We start from the raw sequence: 19,021 nt of genomic DNA, 5'->3' as shown, positions 1-19,021 counted from the left end.
TAAGCCGAAAAGAAAATGTATGAATGAATGACTATTGATAACAAAAAGTGTTTCTTGACCAGCAAATTAGATTATTGGAATGAATTGAGAATATTGGAACAGATCATGTGACACTAGAGATTACTGGCCGCTAAAAATTTTGCTTTACATTACAAAAGTAATGTACTTTTTATACATTTAAGTTATACTGTAATATAATAATAATAATAATAATAATTAATAATAAGAATAAGAAGAATCAGGGTTTTCATGCTTCTTGAAAGTATTTAAAAGTACTTACATTTTTAGACTTTTTTTAAAATCCTGACAAATGAAGCACATTTTATCAATATTTCATAAACCATATTTGAATATCACCATTATTAAATTCAACAAATTTCATTTAAGTTCTCTGAACATGACCTTTAAAAGGTTTTAAAAAGGGTCTAAATTTTTAAGGGCGAGTGAAATGTTAAGTAGACCAGAGGTTACCAAACCTTTCAATTCGTGACCCCCAAAATAACAATACCAGTGACTCGCGAGCCGCAAGATCCTCTGAGGTGGTTATACTGTAAATATGTAAACCCTGCACACAACAGTGCACACCTACCAATAGGCCTAAGTCTACTCTTTGTTTAATTTTGGAGAATGCCACTCGAAGACCATCATCTATGTTTAGTTGTGGCTTGAATTTATCATTATTATTTTTTATATGTGCATTTCTTGTTTATATATATGGGTGCTGTAAAGGTGTCCGAAAGTTTAACCTGTTGCTATAAAATCAATCTGCTGCATCTGATGCTATAGCTGTGTCTTTAATTTAACGTAATCCCCCCAGGGGTCGCAAAGAAATCGAAAGGCTCATGGCTTTTTATTAACTATTTTTATGTAACTATTAATTCTTTTTCTTCTGTAGGTCAATTGTACTGGTTTAACCTGCTAGACTGAACTCACTTTTGGAGATTTTAGCTCACCCCAGTGAGGTACAAACAACAATGATTAGGTATCATTGGAAAGAAGACACTTTGAGCTTTACTATGGTCCATCTGGAAAGTTCCATGCTCAAAAATATAAAAAGTTATACAGTATGTCATTAGAAAGAATATTTTTACTGTGTTCAATATTTGTTTTTCCATATACAGACACAGGAAAGCATTAATGTAATAACCTAGAAAACATGTCTTGAAAGCCAAGTGTCTCATGAGTTCATATTTCAAATTTGATGAAGATAGAATGTAAAAGGAGATTTCTGCAAAAAGTTTTTTGAGAGTATATAGGTGTCCTCCTTTCCCTCGCCATCAGAGGCACTTTCTCAAAAATGACCATCCCAAACTAAAATAATTCGGTCTACATTCACAGTTCATGTATCTTTGGAAAGAAGACACTTTAGGCTTTATTATCCATCAACTACAGTTCATAATGTTTAAAATGAAAAAAGTTACAGATGCTTTAGTAAAAAAACAATTGCACCGCAATTTTACAAAAAGTAATAGGTCAAAAGCTACACATCTCCTGAGTATATGTTTCGATGGCAGTATCATGCAAAATTACATTTATAGAATTATTTTTTTAAGACAATGTCTTTTGATTTTTTTTCTCCTTCTGGCTAAGTGGTTAATAAAATTAATTAGATTTTTTCAAACTCACCAAGCGACCCCCTCTTATTGTCTCACGACCCCCATTTGGGATATAACTAGTGTGATGTGGTGTAGGGGCTCTATTTTGACAATCCACGCGCAAAGTGCAAAGGGTTGGAAGCAAAAGCATTAAGGGCGTGTCTAAATCCACTTTTGGTATTTTAAAGATGGAAAAATCTGCTTAGCGCCGTGGCGCAATGTCTAACAGCGTTGAGCTTATTCTGTTAATGAGTTATGGGTGTGTTTTGAGAGTAAACCAATCAGAGTCTCATCTCCCATTCCCTTTAAGAGTCAGTTGCATTGCACTATAGCGCATTTGTTATTTACAAGGCGGACTTTGTAAGTGGAAACACTGTGCTTCATTATAAAAAATGAAGTGCTTCATTTTAGATAAAACATTTAAACAGCATCTACAGCGCGAGAATGAGAGGAAGAGCCTCTTCATTTTTTACTTTCACTTTCATTTTCTCGTCGGCATAGTCCCTTTATTAATCCGGGGTCGCCACAGCAGAATGAACCGCCATCTCATCCAGCAAGTTTCTACGCAGCGGATGCCCTTCCAGCCGCAACCCATCTCTGGGAAACATCCACACACACATTTACACACACACTCATACACTACAGACAATTTAGCCCAACCAATTCACCTGTACCGCATGCCGTTAGACTGTGAGGGAAACCGGAGCACCCGGAGGAAACCCACGCAAACGCAGGGAGAACATGCAAACTCCTCACAGAAACTCCAACTGAGCCGAGGCTCGAACAAGCGACCTTCTTGCTGTGAGGCGACAGCACTACCTACTGCGCCACTGCTTCTCCTATGGGCGCACATATGAGAGCAAATGCATTTGCTATTTAAACAGTGTGGTGCAAAACGTCAAAGCAACTCTTGCGGCGAGCTTAAACTAGCAAACAACAATTGTTTTGCGCGGCATTGCGCCAGGTGTATGATACGGCCCTAGATGTCAAATGCTAACAAAATCAATTATACTCTGTAAAGACACCTCTGTGAACTTTAGGGAAAATAGTTATATAAATATAGCTATAAATCACCTGCATACCAGGTATATAAATATATATATTTTTTTTATTTAAATTTGAAGAATTTGAATGGTGTTTAGCTGTGAAGGAGGTTTAGAAGTGTTGTAAATGTCAGACGCTCCTGCTTCATCGAAATCTGTAGAACTGTGGAATTCGCTTTTCTGCAAATTTTTTTCCATTTATTTTTCAGATTCATGTTAAAAGAGGAGATCATTTAAAGGGGGCACGAATGCTTATCCGCGTGTCCAACAATATCAGCAAATTCCCATCCCGTGAGTTTTTTGTACACACACACATACCCGTATGGCTATCTTCCTGAAGATATAATGATTTATATACTTTGAAAACTGTTAATTCAGTCTCCTTTCTCATAAACACAAGCCTCAAAGAAAACATTCTGCTTATTTACATTTTTAAAAACTCTGTTCTATGTAATTTATTTAGCAGATTTATTTCATAAGTGCCAAAATTTTTTATGATTACATTACTATACTTTTGAGGACATTTTTTCACACATTTGTAGGGAATACCACACACACACACACACACACACACACACACAGACACACATATACGCTTCAAAACTGTTACGGCTGTCAAGTCCAACAGACATTTTCATATATAAATATCAGAATGGCAGCCTCTGCATGCTTATGACTGGTTTAACAGTCAATAATGGAGCAATCACTTGGAGCACTTTCGCCTTGTAAGCTAATTACATAATGACCCTGACATCAGTGACACGCTTAAAAGAGTTTTACGACACTGATGAGCCATGAGTTGTTTCCACACAACAGCACTTGTGGTCTGCCTGAGAACTGGGCCATTTTTGAGCTACTGTTGTGGGCTCTGGATCCACCTTTAATGTAGCATAAAGCTGTGTGTGTGTGTTTTATGGCCTACAGACATTGTTCCAATCCTCACATCAGCGGTCATTGAATGTCATCGTGCTGGGTTAAGAAACTCTGCCTTCAGTTTTGCCTCAATGCTGATGAGACCAGAGTATCGTAACAAGATCGATCTGAAATACAAGAAGAAGATAGAAGCCATGGTCCGGTAGGACAAACAAAGGGAAATTTACTAATAACGAATTGCTACTGTTATTGTTTATTTTGCACGTTTCAATGCTGTTTAAGTATTTAGTTTGCTAAAGAAATAATAAAATATGAAAATAACACTGCATGCTATTTCAGTGTGTTCCATTTCTAAGTAAACCAGCATTTTCATACCATTTTGATCCTCATAGTTCGCTGTAGTAATCTTAAGTTTAATGTAGTTTTTCCTTGTTATATACATTTTTTTTGCTAAAAATATCTTTTATATCTTTTTACTGTCTTTTACAAATAAAAAAAAGCGATCAAAATTATTTAAAATATAGCGTTTCTTTGTTTTTGCACTGATGTTTTCTATTTCTCTTGAAACTGTGCTGTGTGAAGGTTAGATAAAGACATATTTCAGCATCTAAACTGCTTATAACACCTCTGCTGTTGCAGTGACCCAGTCATTGACCTTTTTTCTGTCTTCCATCAGTCGTCCAGATACTTCAGAGGTGGAGGAGGAGAGTTCACCCTGTCCCTACTGCGGCTTCAGCCTGCCCGACTGTGAGCTGCTGTGTCCCGGCTGCAAAAACAATCTGCCTTACTGCATCGCCACAGTGAGTACAGACGACTCAATCTCCTGCGTCACTGCAATGGCTGAACACAAGCGGCTTCACTGCCACAGTGCCAATATCGCAGCCTCTTCCTCTGCCTGAAAGCCAGATCCTGTTTTAGCTTTCTCTCCCTGCTATTTTTCACTCTGTGACAGTAATGAGAGGAGTGACAACAAACTTGACTTGACCTTTAAGTGTGTATATGCAGACACGCGCAGTTACACAGACTGTCTGATAGATGTGCGTGTCATCCTTTTCAGGGTCGTCACATGGTCAAGGAGGATTGGTGTGTCTGCCCACACTGTGATTTTCCTGCTCTTCATTCGCAGTTCACCCAGTGAGTCGCATCCATCCATAGTTCATCATCTATCCGTTCACCTGTCGAGTCGCGCCCACCCGTCTATTGATTTTTCCTCTGTTTGTATGCGTTTTTTTCAGGCTGTTAGAGACTGAGTCGGTTTGCCCCATGTGCTCGGAGGCTTTAAATGTCAGTGAGGTGAAAAAGGTTTTGGAGTGCTCCAAATATCTGCAACAGGACCAACTAGAGCACTGAGCGACAAAAAAAAGAAAAGAATGAGATATGAAAGGGTAATAAGAGATTTAAAATCATTCATGCTTTTTTTTTTTTTTCGTTTTTTTTACACTGAATCCACTTAAAGGCACAATATGTAAGTTCATTTTATTAAAACATCCAAAAACTATATATATACAGTTGAGGTCAGAATTATCAAACCCCCTGAATCATTAGCCCCCCTGTTTTTTTTTTTTCAGAGAAAAAGACATTTCTAAACAAAACAATTTTAATTACTCATTTCTAATAACTGATTTATTTGATCTTTGCCTTGATGACAGTAAATACTATTTTGCTAGAGATTTTTCAAGACACTTCTATACAGCTTAACGTGACATTTTAAGGCTTAGCTAGGTTAATAAGGTTCACTAGGCAGGTTAGGGTAATTAGGCAAGTCATTGTATAATGATGGTTTGTTCTGTAGACTATGGAAAAATATAAAGCTTAAAGGGCCTAATAATTTTGACCTTAAAATGGTTTTTAAAAATTAAAAAAAAGCTTTTTTTCTAGTCAAAATAAAACAAATAAGACTTTCTACAGAAGAAAAAATATTATCAGACATACTGTGAAAATTTTCTATCTCTGTTATACATCAAGAAAATGAAGAACTAATAATTCTGATTTCAACTTTATATAGGTATGTGTATATGTATATGTATATAGATGAACATTGTACTTTGTCACGTATTATTCAAAGAATAGACTCATAGAGCATGTTTTGTGTTGTTACACTAATGTTGTCATAGAGCCTCGATTTTCGGTTTGTTTTTAGAAAACAGGAAAAAACCAAAGATGTTTTAATATGCTTTTTTAGATTGCAAAGAGCAGCTTTATAACTTAAATTTAAAATATATTCAGTATGAGAAAACAGCGCTTTTTCATCCCCATATCATGGCTTGAAGAAGTGAAGGTGGTTGACTTTGACATAAGAAAAGCTCTCGTCAAAAATTGCTTCAGCGGTTTTGATTTCATTTAATGGTTTTCTGCCTTTCTCTGCTTCCTATCATGATTATAAGTTTTGAATACTTCAGCTCATCCATGAATGTCCTATAGGATGTAATCAATACAACATCTCCTCTGATGTCACACTCAGTCATGGCGTTATCAAAATACGCCTTTGTTTGTTGTGAATACATGCCCTCTAGTGGCAAAAAATTACATACTGTGCCTTTAAGCACTTATTTTAAAAGATACAATCTTTTGGTGACATGGAATTTTAAAGAAACATATATATTAAAATTCAATTCTAAACCTGTTTGTCTGAGTGATATGACAAAAATCTCATATCACAATTTATGTAATCTCATATGCTGGTAACGATATATATATGTATACAGTAGTTATCAGGATATGAGATAACATTAATCGTGATACAGTATGTGATTTTCTCCAGAAGAAAAAGTATTATCAGACATACTGTGAAAATGCCACCCAGCCCTACAGGTTTGGGTAATATGACAGGAACTAATAGTTGTAAAGGGTTTATTCAGAAATGTACTCATTCATATGTGATCATATTTCTCACTTTATTTATTTATTTATTTATTTTAACCATAAACAATGTACTGTACACAACAATTTTGTGACACCACAGAATAAGCAATAGAGCATAATATGAATCGAAGAAATATTACACATATGACATAAACTCAACCATCACTTTATTAGGTAAACCTTACTACTACCAGGTCTTTAAACCCTAGAGATGATTGTGCATGAATATCCCAGTAGATCAGCAGTTTCTGAAATACTCAGACCTTGGGATAGCTGACGTAAAACTGACGTTTAAACATTGTGTGGAGATCCTGAAGCGCAAGTGTTTCGAAACACAGCACCGAAACATGATCTGAAACACCTAGGTCGCATGACTACGGTGATGCTAAACACAAAGGCCACATGACTAAAGTGTTTTGAAACACCAGGACACGTGACTAAAGCAATTCAAAGCATCGGCCACTTTAGAAGCGCTTTGAGACCTGGCAAATCAGTGTTTGACTGACGTTTGACTCACAAAGTGTTCATTCAAATGTCAGACGAATGTCAAAACAAAACCCGTTACAAGAACAGAGCATTTAAGAGCTAATGTATATAGCTGCATCACCCTGGAATTGAACCCATCATCTCTGATGCCAGTCTAGAGCTTTTACCACTTCACTAAATCCCTTGAAACCTCAATGTGGGGTTTAATATCTCAATTTGCTTAACTGTTAGATTGCTGAAGCTGTTCCCGAGCAATATGTAAAAAATGACCACAAGGTGTCACTGTAGAGACGGGTTTCGAAACGTTTCGAAGCTTCGACACATTTGCTTTGTCAGTGTTTTATTAAGCCTCGGTTTGCCCACCACTACTCAGACCAGCCCGTCTGGCACCAACATGCATACCACGTTCATAGTCCCTTAAATCACCTTTCTTTCCCATTCTGATGCTCAGTTTGAACTGCAGCAGATCATCTTGACTATGTCTTCATGTCAAAATGCATTGAGTTGTGGCCATGTAATTGGCTCATTAGAAATTTGCTTTAACGAGCAGTTGGACAGGTGTACCTAATAAAGTGGCCGGTTAGTGTATATTGTTGTATTGCACAGCCCTACCAACCGGTTTAAGTTACTGTCTTCTGTGAACATATTTTAGATATTTAAAAAAAAATTGGTGACCATAGAATGGTGCCCTTCCACTGATTCAGAGGTTTCAGAAATTTTCAGAAGAGTCATGTTCAAGGTAAATAACAAGATTAGAAATGTTGATTGAAAAAAAAAAGCTAAAAAGCATTAGAAAGCTGTACAACAAGACAAGGAACGTTCCCACTGGAAAGTTATAGGAATTCAATCATAGGACCATATAACCAGGCCCAGTTCCATGAGAATGAATTTCCCCTTAGGACCTTTTTCCAGGTTACAGTACATTCACACATTAACTATTGTGAATGTCTTATAACACTTTAAATGCTCTTGCTGTTTCTAATGCCATTTATTCATCTAATCAGCATGCACTGGTGTCACTGTGGTTCCTGTGGTGCTGGAATCTAATTTAGTTCCCTCAAATGGCTTTTCTAGAACAAAAATCATCTCAAGTTCCTTCAGTTAAAAAAAGCCCGGTAATTAGATCTATAATTCTACGAACTGAAAGGTTTACTCTGGTGCAAAATCTGATAAAGGTATAAAACTGTATTTCATTGCTTTGGTAAGGGGAAGAACTACAATATTTTTTAAAGCACTGGGAATGACAGTTGAATTATTAGCTTTTATCATGTTCTATAGATCATGTCTATAAAAATAATACATTTTAGCCTCATTGCAACACACACACACACACACACACACACACACACACACACGCACACACACACACACACACATCCTTCATCAAATTAAAGTGAAATACAAAAGAAAATAAATGACATGCATTTAAAATAATTGAAGTATTTTGAAAGATCAAAAGAGGTCAACTTAGTTATGCAAGACTGCCTTGTGGGACTGGGCAAAGCCATTCGGAAGCTTTTTTGTTGCTGATGGGTAACATTTTCTTTACAACATCATGGGTATTTTTATCTCAATCCTCACACTATTAAGCACAATTATTTAAAAAAAATAATTTGAAATCATTTGAATGGGTAGCATCAACAAAAGAAGATGGAATCGATTAACAACCTTGTAGCTCACAGTTTGTAACCCCTAAACCTTCACAACAATGTTTGTTCATCTTCAAAATCAATTTCCCTTTGGAGAAAATAAATGGTGTTTTTACTTCCTGAAACCAGATTGCTGCACTCTATTGACTTTCAGTGTACTGGAAAAAAACAGCAGCAGAACACTGACATCTTTTATGTTCCTCAGAGAAAGGGAAGCCATTTAAATTTTTTGGTAAACAATCATTTAAGCTATTTGCTAATTCAGTTGACATTTTTAGCAATTCGATTTTATCAAAATTGAAGAATCAAAAACTGACATTTATATTTATTCCTACTGTATAATACCTACCGTTCATGTATATAGTTATTTTTCATGTTTATTTTTTGTTAAAAGAGCTGAAAAGATTTAAATAAAGATTCAGATTTTTTTATTGATTTTAATCTGAAGTAATCCTTATTTTTTCTTGTTTTCAGATGCTCAGAGATTTGATGTCCCCAATCTGTTGATGAACGCGCGTCTGATTCATTACAGGATTTTGAGAAGTGAGATCGATATTGTAACATTTCAATATGACCTAATGTTCATTTTTTTTTTAAATATCTTAATATTTTTATATATTTCTGAATATTGTTGAAATTTAAAATCATGGAATAGATATGCTAAAATACTGAATAAACAAAAGAGATATTTTGTACATTGTAAATATGTTTGTTTCAAGTATTTCTGTATTAGTGCCCTAAACTGTACTTGTACAATTTTTAATATATGAATTGTAGCTATCAAGGGCGACTAGCAAAATAACAATAAACAGTTTATAGTTTTTCCCAAACTCTCTATCAGCCATTGGCTTTAAAAACAGGTACTCCCAAGACTCCCAACCCAAAACTCATCAATCAGTTATTCAGTTATATCAAGCAAAGCTATGATGAAAGCACCAAAACGCTACAGCTTTTATAATTTGGGGGGGGAAATGAACCTTTGAATATTATCTGTGATTAAATTGATAAAATAGAAAATTACATCTTTTTTTATCTGAGTGGTTTGTACAGCTGTTTTGTAGCTTGGCCACAAGAGTTGTGCACTTCAGTTATGGAGCTAATAACCAGAAAAAGTTAATCTAACCACTAAGTGCTGACATTTATTTTTAGCTTTACTGTCTTTCACCTTACACATGACCTTAACTGTCATTACAAAGAGGCCACTCTGTTCTTTGAAGCTTGACATTTAGGCCAAACCGTTATGCAAATGTATAAAATTGTTGTTATCAAAAGACCTGATTTATTTGCCTTTTTTGTGGTGCTTTAAAGGCCTTGTTTCTCACAGACATGATTATTCTTATCACCGGTGTCTCACAGACATAACTAGTCTCTCACAGGATATCGCTAGTCTCCTATTGCAAAGGTTCCCAAACTTTTCAGCCCGCAACCCCTAAAATAACAATGCCAGTGTTTCGCGACTCTCAAATTTCTCAGAGGTGGTTATACAAATACAAATGTGCGCGCACAACAATAGGCCTACTGCATATAAACACAAACATATTGACAACACAAAAAATGCAACAGTCTAACAACCATATTTATAGTATAGTCATTTTATGAATTCATTTTATTATTAACCTCAGCTAAAGAGACTGGTGCGCACAACGTTTTCAGCACAAGTCTATTCTTGTTTTAATTTTGGAGATCGCTAATCAGAGATCAATCTCAGAGTTCATTATTTTTAATGTATTTGATTGCTATAATGGTGTGAGAAAGTTTAACGTGGTGCGATTAAAATCAATCTGCTGCAGCTGACACTATTGCTGTGTTGTATCTAACGACCCGACCCCTATTTTGGGAATCACAGTCTTATACGATGTATCGAGTGTCTCACAGAAACGACTAGTTTCTTACAAGACATCACTAGTCTTTCACAGGACATCACTAGTCTCTTACAAGACATCACTAGTCTTTTACAGGACATCACTAGTCTCTTACAGGACATCACTAGTCTCTTTCATGATGTATGGTGTCTCTCACAGGACATCACTAGTCTCTTACAGGAAATAGTCTTTCACAGGACATCACTAGTCTCTTACAGGATGTAATGAGTCTCTCAAAGGACATCACTAGTCTCATCACTGTAAGGAACTTTGGACCTGTTCTTTATTCACACAACATTCTCCTTGGCAAAGATTAGTCCAGCTTTTTGATTCTTTCTGCTGATCAGAATTTGATCCCTGCAGGGGTTTAGTCGTAGCATTGTATGTCAAGATATAGAGTCTCAGATGAACGTAGTTTATTTGTTAAATTGACCGAGTTTCTCAAATTTTGTATTCTCTTGTGCATATTTGCATTTCATGGATGGCCAGCATTTGGGTGGACTTGAATGCATGAGTAACATTATAAAGATACAATATTCTAAAAATCACAGATTTGGAAAGACCAACTTCTCTTGCTATGGTTGAAAGGTTCATCCATTTGGTCTTCATCTGGTCCACATGCTGTTGGAGGGTTTCAGTCAATTTAGAACAGATCACCGTCTTGCAAAGCCAGTGAAAACTGTAACATTAGGCTGCAAGCTAAATAGGGCCTGAAAATGATTAAGGGAATTGCCACCATGGTGCCAGCTTACCAATAGCGAGGGAGGTATTGTTGGAATATTTAGTCAATTCCATGCATGTTCAATAAAAAGTGCAGGAGAGAATTTAGTTTAATGCTAAAGTATTAGTAATTTAATAGATACAAATGAATGATTGGATAAACAGAGCTCTGGGTTACATCTGTCCTTTGTCTTACACCAATACAATGCAAAAATTACAATCAGGAGGTTCGCAACAACTTTGCATTTCCCTGACTCCAGTATTTATACACAGCTGATATTAAAAGGCGCAATTTTGGTGGAATTCGTCACTTGTCAATCATTCTGCAGTCCTCTGGCAGCCACACCCAAACATACTTCCTCTTTTTGCAAACTTCTATGTACACATCAGCTGACATTATTATTAGATAAGGTATGCTCTGCAACATTCTGTCTTCACACCTTTAAGCACATTTCATTGTATAGGAAAGCTAAATACTATATTAAAGTTACTTATATCAATGTCGCTCTATCTTTCCAATCAGTAGCAGGAAACTTCTACTTCTGCAAATATGCTCCATCACTATGCAAACAGTATCACACTCAGAAAAGAAGTTTGGTTAATATATCACTAGGCAAAACAAATTTCTAATAAAGAATAAAAGAGACAACAATAATGAGAAAATGCAATGCCTTTTCCCCTAACAGTAACTGAAAATATTCTGTAATTTTGATCAGTGGTCTTTTTGGAAATATCTCATTTAATTAATACTTTGTACTGTTAGGTCCATAAATATTTGGACATTGACTCAATTCTAACATTTTTGGCACTATACACTAACACAATGGAAATGAAACAAATAAGATGGGCTTTAACTGCAGACTGTCAGCTTTAATCTGAGGGTATTTACATCCAAATCAGGTGAACGCTGTAGAAATTACAACAATTTGCAAATGTGCCTCCCACTTGTTAAGGTTCCAAAAGTATTTGGACAGTATAATAATCATAAATAAAATGTTCACTTTTTGATACTTGGTTACAAATTCGCTGGGTTTCATTCCTGATGATGCTCTGCCAGGCCTCTACAGCAACTGTCTTCAGTTCCTGCTTTTTCTTGGGGCATCTTCCCTTCAGTTTTGTCTTCAGAAAGTGAAATTCAATTTTAAGGCTCACCAGTGGTTTACATCTTGTGGTAAACACTCTGTATTCACTCTGGTGTAGTCTTCTCTTGATTGTTGACTTTGCCACACATACACCTACTTCCTGGAGAGTGTCCTTGATCTTGCCAAGTATTGTGAAGGGTGATTTCTTCACCAGGGAAAAAATTCTTTGGTCGTCCATCCACATTTGTTTCTGTGGTCTTCCAGGTCTTTTGGTGTTGTTGAGCTCACTGGTACGTTCTTTCTTTTTAAGAATGTTCAAAACAGTTGTTCTGGCCACGCCTAATGTTTTTGCTATCTCTCTGATGAGTTTGTTTTGTTTTTTCAGCCTAATGATGGCTTGCTTGACAGCTCTTTGAATCTCATCTTGAGAGTTGACAGTAACAGATTCCAAAAGCACATAGCACACTGGAAATGAACTCTGGACCTTGTATCTGCACATTGTATTTGGGATAATGAGGGAATACCACACACCTGGCCATGGAACAGCTGAGAAGCCAATTGTCCCATTATTTTTGGACCCTTAACAAGTGGGAGGCACATATGCAAACTGTTATAATTCCTGCAGCATTCACTGATTTGGATGTAATTACACTCAAATTAAAGCGGACAGTCTGCAGTTAAAGCACATCTTTGTTTAAGTTAAAATCACTTAGAATAGATCTAAGATGAAATTGATGTTCAGAAAATTGTTGATTTTTTTTCGTTTGTTTTATAATTATGATCTCCAATGTACATCATAATATTCAGTACTATACATCATGCTCATCTTGATGTCATTCCAAAACCTGACTTTGAAGAATTACGGCATGCACTGTTTGCACAAAGTCTGCACTTGGACATTACTCAGCCTGTCTTTAAAACAAATGTTGGTGTTGTAACAACATGATGTAACCAAGAGTTGACAGAATGTTTCATGTTTAGGTCCTTTAACATCTATTATTAACACATACACTACATTATATCTGTATCTTAGTCCTAGTATTGTGTACTACTTTACAGGATTTTTCTTTAAAGCTATTTTTGAGTACTTCAAGTATAAGGAGAAAAGGTCAATACTATTAGCTTACAAATGTTAGGATGTTAATTACATATTTTAATGTAGATTATAAATACCCACTCTTGTTTTGTCTTTGTAAATGGCATCCAATCTGTGAACTCCATTCTTCATGTATAGTGGTCAAATGTGCTTGTGCAGAGAATGAATTGTGTTCCTGTCATCCCTGGACAGATGGTGGGTGTGTGCACGTGTGTGTGTGTGTAGAAGGCATGAAAGCATGTCCCAAATTTGGCATAGCATCTGTCTTGTTTTGTATTATCAGAGTGGATGACATGTTGTATAATGATCACTTCATAAGAATGATAGCCACTAACTCTAATTGTTTTCTTTAATACGTAATTCACCTATAACGCTACCACATCAGACAAACTGCGTGTGTGATGGAGTGCGAGCTGATGTTTTACAGCGACTGAAATGCTGAGGTAAGTTTTTAATTTGTAAAGACAATCATGAAGCTGTCCTGTGTGTGTGTGTGTGTGTGTGTGTGTGTGTGTGTGTTTGTCTGTGTGTCTGTGTATGTGTGTGTGTGTGTGTGTGTGTGTGTGTGTGTGTGTGTGTGTGTGTGTGTGTGTGTGTGTGTGTGTGTGTCTCCTCTGCAGCGTGCTGGCGTTGTGCCACACTGTGAGCAGAAAGGCTTCACAAATTCCGAAAGGCAATTGTACTGTTTCCCAGTTGCACAGTATTTCTTTGCACTGCAAGGTCTCCATACAACTATGTACCAAAGGTTTACATGCTGTTACTTTGTGTGTGTATAAATCAGTTCAACACTCTGTTATACCATTTAATCACATTGTTGTATGGATTCAGTCTGAAACTCTTACTGTCTTTTTTGCATTATGCATCATATAATAGATGCTATTACACTATATAGGATTTAACCTTTGTAGTTGCCATATATCTTTGTGATAGATCCTGTGTATCCAGAAAGTATTCACACACTTCACTTTTTTCACATTTTTTATGTTACAGCCTTATTCCAAAATGGATTAAATTCATTTATTTTCTCAAAATTCTCCACACCATACCCCATAATCACAATGTGAAAAAATGTTTTTTTAATTGTTGCAAATTTATTAAAAATAAAAAACCTGAAAAGTATTCACAGCCTTTGCTGCAAAGCTCTAGCTTGAGCTCAGGTACATAATGTTTCCACTAATTATTCTTGAGATGTTTCAGCAGCTTAATTTAAGTTCGCCTGTGGTAAATTCTGTTGATTGGACATGATTTGAAAATGCAAACACCGGTCTGTATAAGGTCCCAGGGTTGACAGTGCATGTCAAAGCACAAACCAAGCATGAAGACCAAGGAATTGATTGTAGACCCCAGAGACCAAATTGTCTCAAGGCACACGGTTAGGGAAGGTTACAGAAACATTTCTGCTGCTCTGAAAGTTCCAATGAGCACATTGGCCTCCATCATCCGAAAGTGGAAAATATTTGGAACCACCAGGACTCTTCCTAGAGCTGGGCGGCCATCTAAGCTGAGTGGTTGGGGAAGTAGGGCCTTAGTCAGGGAGGTGATCAATAACCCGATTGTCACTCTGTCTGAGCTCTAGCGTTGTTCTGTGGAGAGAGGAGAACCTTGCAGAAGGACAACCATCTGTGCAGCAATCCACCCATCAAGCCTGTTTAGTAGAGTGGCCAAACGGAAGCCAATCCACACCTAAAATTTGCCAAAAAGCATCTGAAGGACTCTCAGACCATAAGAAACAAAATTCTCTGGTCTGATAAGACTAAATTTCAACTCTTTGGAGTGAATGCCAGGCGTTACGTTTGGAGAAAACCAGGCACGGCTCATCACCAGGCTAATACCATCCCTACACTGAAGCGTGGTGGTGGCAGCTTCATGCTGTGGGATGTTTTTCAGCAGCAGGAACTGGTGGTCTAGTCTGGATAGAGGGAAAAATGAATGCAGCAATGTACAGAGAAATCCTGAATGAAAACCTGCTTCACAGTGCTCTTGACCTTAGACTGGGGTGTTGGTTCATATTCTAGCAGGACAATGACCCAAAGCACACTGCCATTCTTGTGTAAACCTATAAGAGGTCAAACGACCGTCCGTCCAACTAACTGAATGATTGACTGGGCAATCGGCCGACCCACCCTCCTCCTCCTCCTTCTCCTTCCCTAAACTCAAGCGATTATATTGATTGACCCGCCCCACGTTTACTTCCTTAAACCCTAAAAAAAAAAAAAAAAAGCCGTCCGGAGACAAAGCCCTCGTCTGATTTTCACCACGGTTTCGGATTTGACCACATTCTCAGCCTGTTGTTCACTCGCACACTTTATTTTTTGGATTCTGTTTTTGTCTTACCTGATTTCTGGAACTGCTCTTTCCCAGACTCGAACCCGGTCGTTGTCGTCAGCTCCTCTCTGCATCATCAAGCCCACTGACATACACAATGAGCTAACCGGATACTGGTTTCAGGGGGAAAGCTCTCCACACAAAGGGTAAGCGGTCAGCCGGCAAGCGCGGAAGGGAACGGCGTCTCACAGCCCCGTAGCGTTCGCTTAAAAAAATGAAGTGCAGCCATACGTACCTCCGGCCACGTAAAGGCTGATTTATACTTCTCCGTCAAGCGCATGCATATGCTACGCTGCAGCCTACGTGTCGATGCTTAGCCCTACGCCGTGACCGTCGGCGTCGCTGATGTGCACTTCTCAAAAAATGTAATTACACGCCGCAATGACGTGTAGCACGAGCTCTGTGATTGGTCGGTAGTGTTGACGAGTCAGGGCGGGGCCGAGAGCCGTGCGAGCGATGCGAGCCCGATGAAGCGATCGTTTACAAGTGTGGAGTCCCGTGAAGGAGCTCCGGATAGCTTTGTTTTGTGTTTACCTCATAGTTAAAGTTGTTGCATGCCCGCCGGTTCCTGCCTCAAAATGAGCGAGTTTGAGCCACTTATACATTCAGGAAGCGTACAGAAAAAACAAAACAGCAGCAAAAAAAAACTCAACACAGAGGAACATTAACACTTCACTGCGCGCTAGTGTTTCGGAAGTGTTAATGGAGACCAACAGTGACAGCGTGCAGAAGTATAAATGCACAGCTATGCGCATTGCATGCACCGTGAGTTACGCTGGTCACTTGATGCAGAAGTATAAACCAGGCTTAATTAGTGGTCTCCAGAAACATCCGCTAGACTACGTTTCCAGAATGAGCCTGGGTTGTGAACATCTGAGATCTGAACATGGCAGCTAAAAAATGTGGAAAAAGTGAAGCGATATGAATACTTTCCAGATGCCCTGTAGACAGACAGACAGACGAACAGACAGATGAATGGATAGGCAGGCAGACAGACAGACAAAATGGCTTTTCTCACTTTTTAAGTACAGTGACACATTGCTTTTTTTACTTTGATGGATATATAGATAGTCAAACTGTTTTCTTGTTGTTGTTTTGCTACAATTGACAAGAAGTACTAAAGTATCTTAATTTGTATTCTGAAGATGAATGAAGGTCTCAGGGTTTGCAACGCCATGTGGGTGAGTGGGGGAACTAATCATGTAATATAAGGTCATAGCAATCATGTAATATAAGGTCATAGCAGTCAGACTTTTTGTAAATTTGATGTTGAATCAGATTTCCATCTCAATCAATCCATTTCCACCACTACAAACCTCATAGAAACACTTGTGATAACTTTGCAATTGTATGGGTATTTATGATAATAAAACTGCATAAATATGCAATAAATAGGATCCTTTTTGTGACACTTTTGTATAAGAGATTTCTGTAATCTCTGAGATGTGTCTGTACTTTAATTAAAGGTTAACCTGTGGTTATTGTAATCGACAAGATGGTTTTGAAAGGCACTCAAACACAGTATACCTGTCTATAACCACTGAAAATGCACATCAAAGCAAATGCTGGGCATGATGGAGTCAAGGAAAAGCTGCAGACTTGAGACACAGGATTATGTTGAGTCTACAAAAGAAATCAAAAAGCGTGCGGTGTAAACAGTCACTGCTCGTCACGCTCACGATACTGTCACAACACTGAATCATGGCGGTAAAGGCATATGCAGTTTGTGGATGCTTTCTGGCAGCAGACACCCATGGAGAAGTGATCAGTAGGAAAGCTGAAGGCAGCAAAATAAAGAGATATCTCTAATAAAATCCTGGTCCAGTGTATTCAGAAGCTCAGACTGGGCTGAAAGGTCAACTTCCGAAAGGACATTCCCCCCCATAACACAAAGTCAAGGCAATGGCTTATGGACCACTTTATGAATGTCCTTGAGTGGCTGGAATTAAATCCAATCAAGCATTACATTCCAACGAAGCTTGATTTAATCTACATTTGTACAGAGTAGAATGGCAGAACCCCAGATTCCATATATTTGATGTGTTCATACTCACAGATATTTGACTGCATAGAATATGTGTATTTACTATAATGTCCAGGAAGAGGGCTCTGAGCTCATAAAGACAACCTAACTCATGTTATTCCCATTATCAGGAGAGAAACAGAAAGAGAGAATGATATGATATATTGAATAATAATGTGATATATTAAATAATATGATATATTATTTATATTTTAATTAAATTATATGTATATATCTTTTTTTAGTACTACTGTTTACTGTGTTTTTATTAAATGTGCATGTTCTTTTAATTTTATGTAAACTTTATAACTGCTTTGGCAATACATTTGTAGCATATGTCATGCCAATAAAGGATGGGGGGGTTAAGCACAGTATCTAGCCCGGCTCCAGAGTGCTCCCCCCTTTTTTATGATTTCTAAATGTAGGTATTAGATTTAAAAGTGTGGGTAACACTTTAGGTCACAATTCATGGTATTAACAAACCATTAACACTACCAGCTTAATAAACTACTAATTAGCTGTTTGTAATAGTTAGCAAAGTAGAAGTTTGGTTCAGGTTATGGGTAGGATAAGGGATGTAGAATAAGATCATACTTTATAATTACTATTGAAGAGTTATTATCCTTTTAATAGGTGGGTAATAAGCCAGTGGTTAATAGCATGAATTGTGACCTAAACTAAAGTGTTACCAACGTCTGGATTTGAAAAGAAGTTGAAAGTACCAAGGAGGATGTACTTGACTATTTTTAGGGGTTTGGATAGTAGAACGATTGTTAATAATCAATTAAACGATCAAAGCTGATCGTGCTTCTCCCGAAAATTGTTCATGAAACATCACTTAAACAGGTGTATCACAGTCAAATATTGTTCGATCCTAATAAACCATACATCAATGGAAGCATATTTATTCAGCTTGTGTAGTGGTGTTCTTGGTTTTTCTCTTACTCAATCAAACTCAGTCTGGAGGTTATGAATATCAGAAGAATATACTTTATTGTCGACAACAAAGGAGAACTTTCAGGAGACCCCCAGTAGCATCTCTGTCTGAAAAATTCTGTCTTACTCATGCCCTGGCCTTACCTAAATACCCCTTTACATCCGTTGTTTTTCTTTGTTCTCCATATATTACACAAGATCCCTCCTAGTTTAACCCTTGACTCCAAATTCCACCTCTGTCATCTGTTTACACATGTGTTGCTCTATTCTTATCCATTTCCTGAGACACATTAGTTGTTTACTCAGGCTTTTTACCGCTCTCTTCTCATCCACTTCTTTTTATGACCCTTTCTACATAGCACCTTAATTCTTTTAATGGTATGCAAGTCTACAAGCAGATTATACACATACAATTTGAATATATAGATTAACTTCACACTAACTTCCAAAGAGCACAAAATCCACCTCA

At 37.3% G+C, this 19,021-nt stretch overlaps 2 protein-coding genes across 6 annotated transcripts in view; both read left to right on the top strand.

The window, feature by feature from the left end:
- Window positions 1-4,879, top strand: part of wdr19 (WD repeat domain 19) — a 38,542-nt gene extending 33,663 nt beyond the window's left edge. For both annotated transcript variants that reach the window (XM_073950864.1, XM_021476315.3), the window contains exons 32-36: window positions 2,848-2,929; window positions 3,563-3,713; window positions 4,188-4,311; window positions 4,569-4,645; window positions 4,747-4,879. In XM_073950864.1, the coding sequence (XP_073806965.1) occupies window positions 2,848-2,929; window positions 3,563-3,713; window positions 4,188-4,311; window positions 4,569-4,645; window positions 4,747-4,861 (549 nt within the window). In that variant the 3' untranslated portion in view covers window positions 4,862-4,879. The remainder of the gene's footprint in view (window positions 1-2,847; window positions 2,930-3,562; window positions 3,714-4,187; window positions 4,312-4,568; window positions 4,646-4,746) is intronic.
- An 8,547-nt stretch (window positions 4,880-13,426) lies between these two features.
- The window catches only part of glrba (glycine receptor, beta a), a 68,632-nt gene continuing 63,037 nt past the window's right edge, over window positions 13,427-19,021 (top strand). For all 4 annotated transcript variants that reach the window (XR_012404083.1, XR_012404078.1, XM_068220872.2 and 1 more), the window contains exon 1: window positions 13,427-13,711. Coding sequence is in view for 2 of the 4 variants with exons in the window: in XM_068220872.2 (XP_068076973.1) it covers window positions 13,704-13,711 (8 nt within the window). In the remaining 2 variants the exon portion in view is untranslated. The remainder of the gene's footprint in view (window positions 13,712-19,021) is intronic.

The sequence above is a fragment of the Danio rerio genome, chromosome 1 (assembly GCF_049306965.1).
Source record: "Danio rerio strain Tuebingen ecotype United States chromosome 1, GRCz12tu, whole genome shotgun sequence".
NCBI classification, from domain to species: Eukaryota; Metazoa; Chordata; class Actinopteri; order Cypriniformes; family Danionidae; genus Danio; species Danio rerio.
The sequence above is the reverse complement of the archived record's forward strand: the minus strand, read 5'-3'. Positions and strand labels throughout refer to the sequence as shown.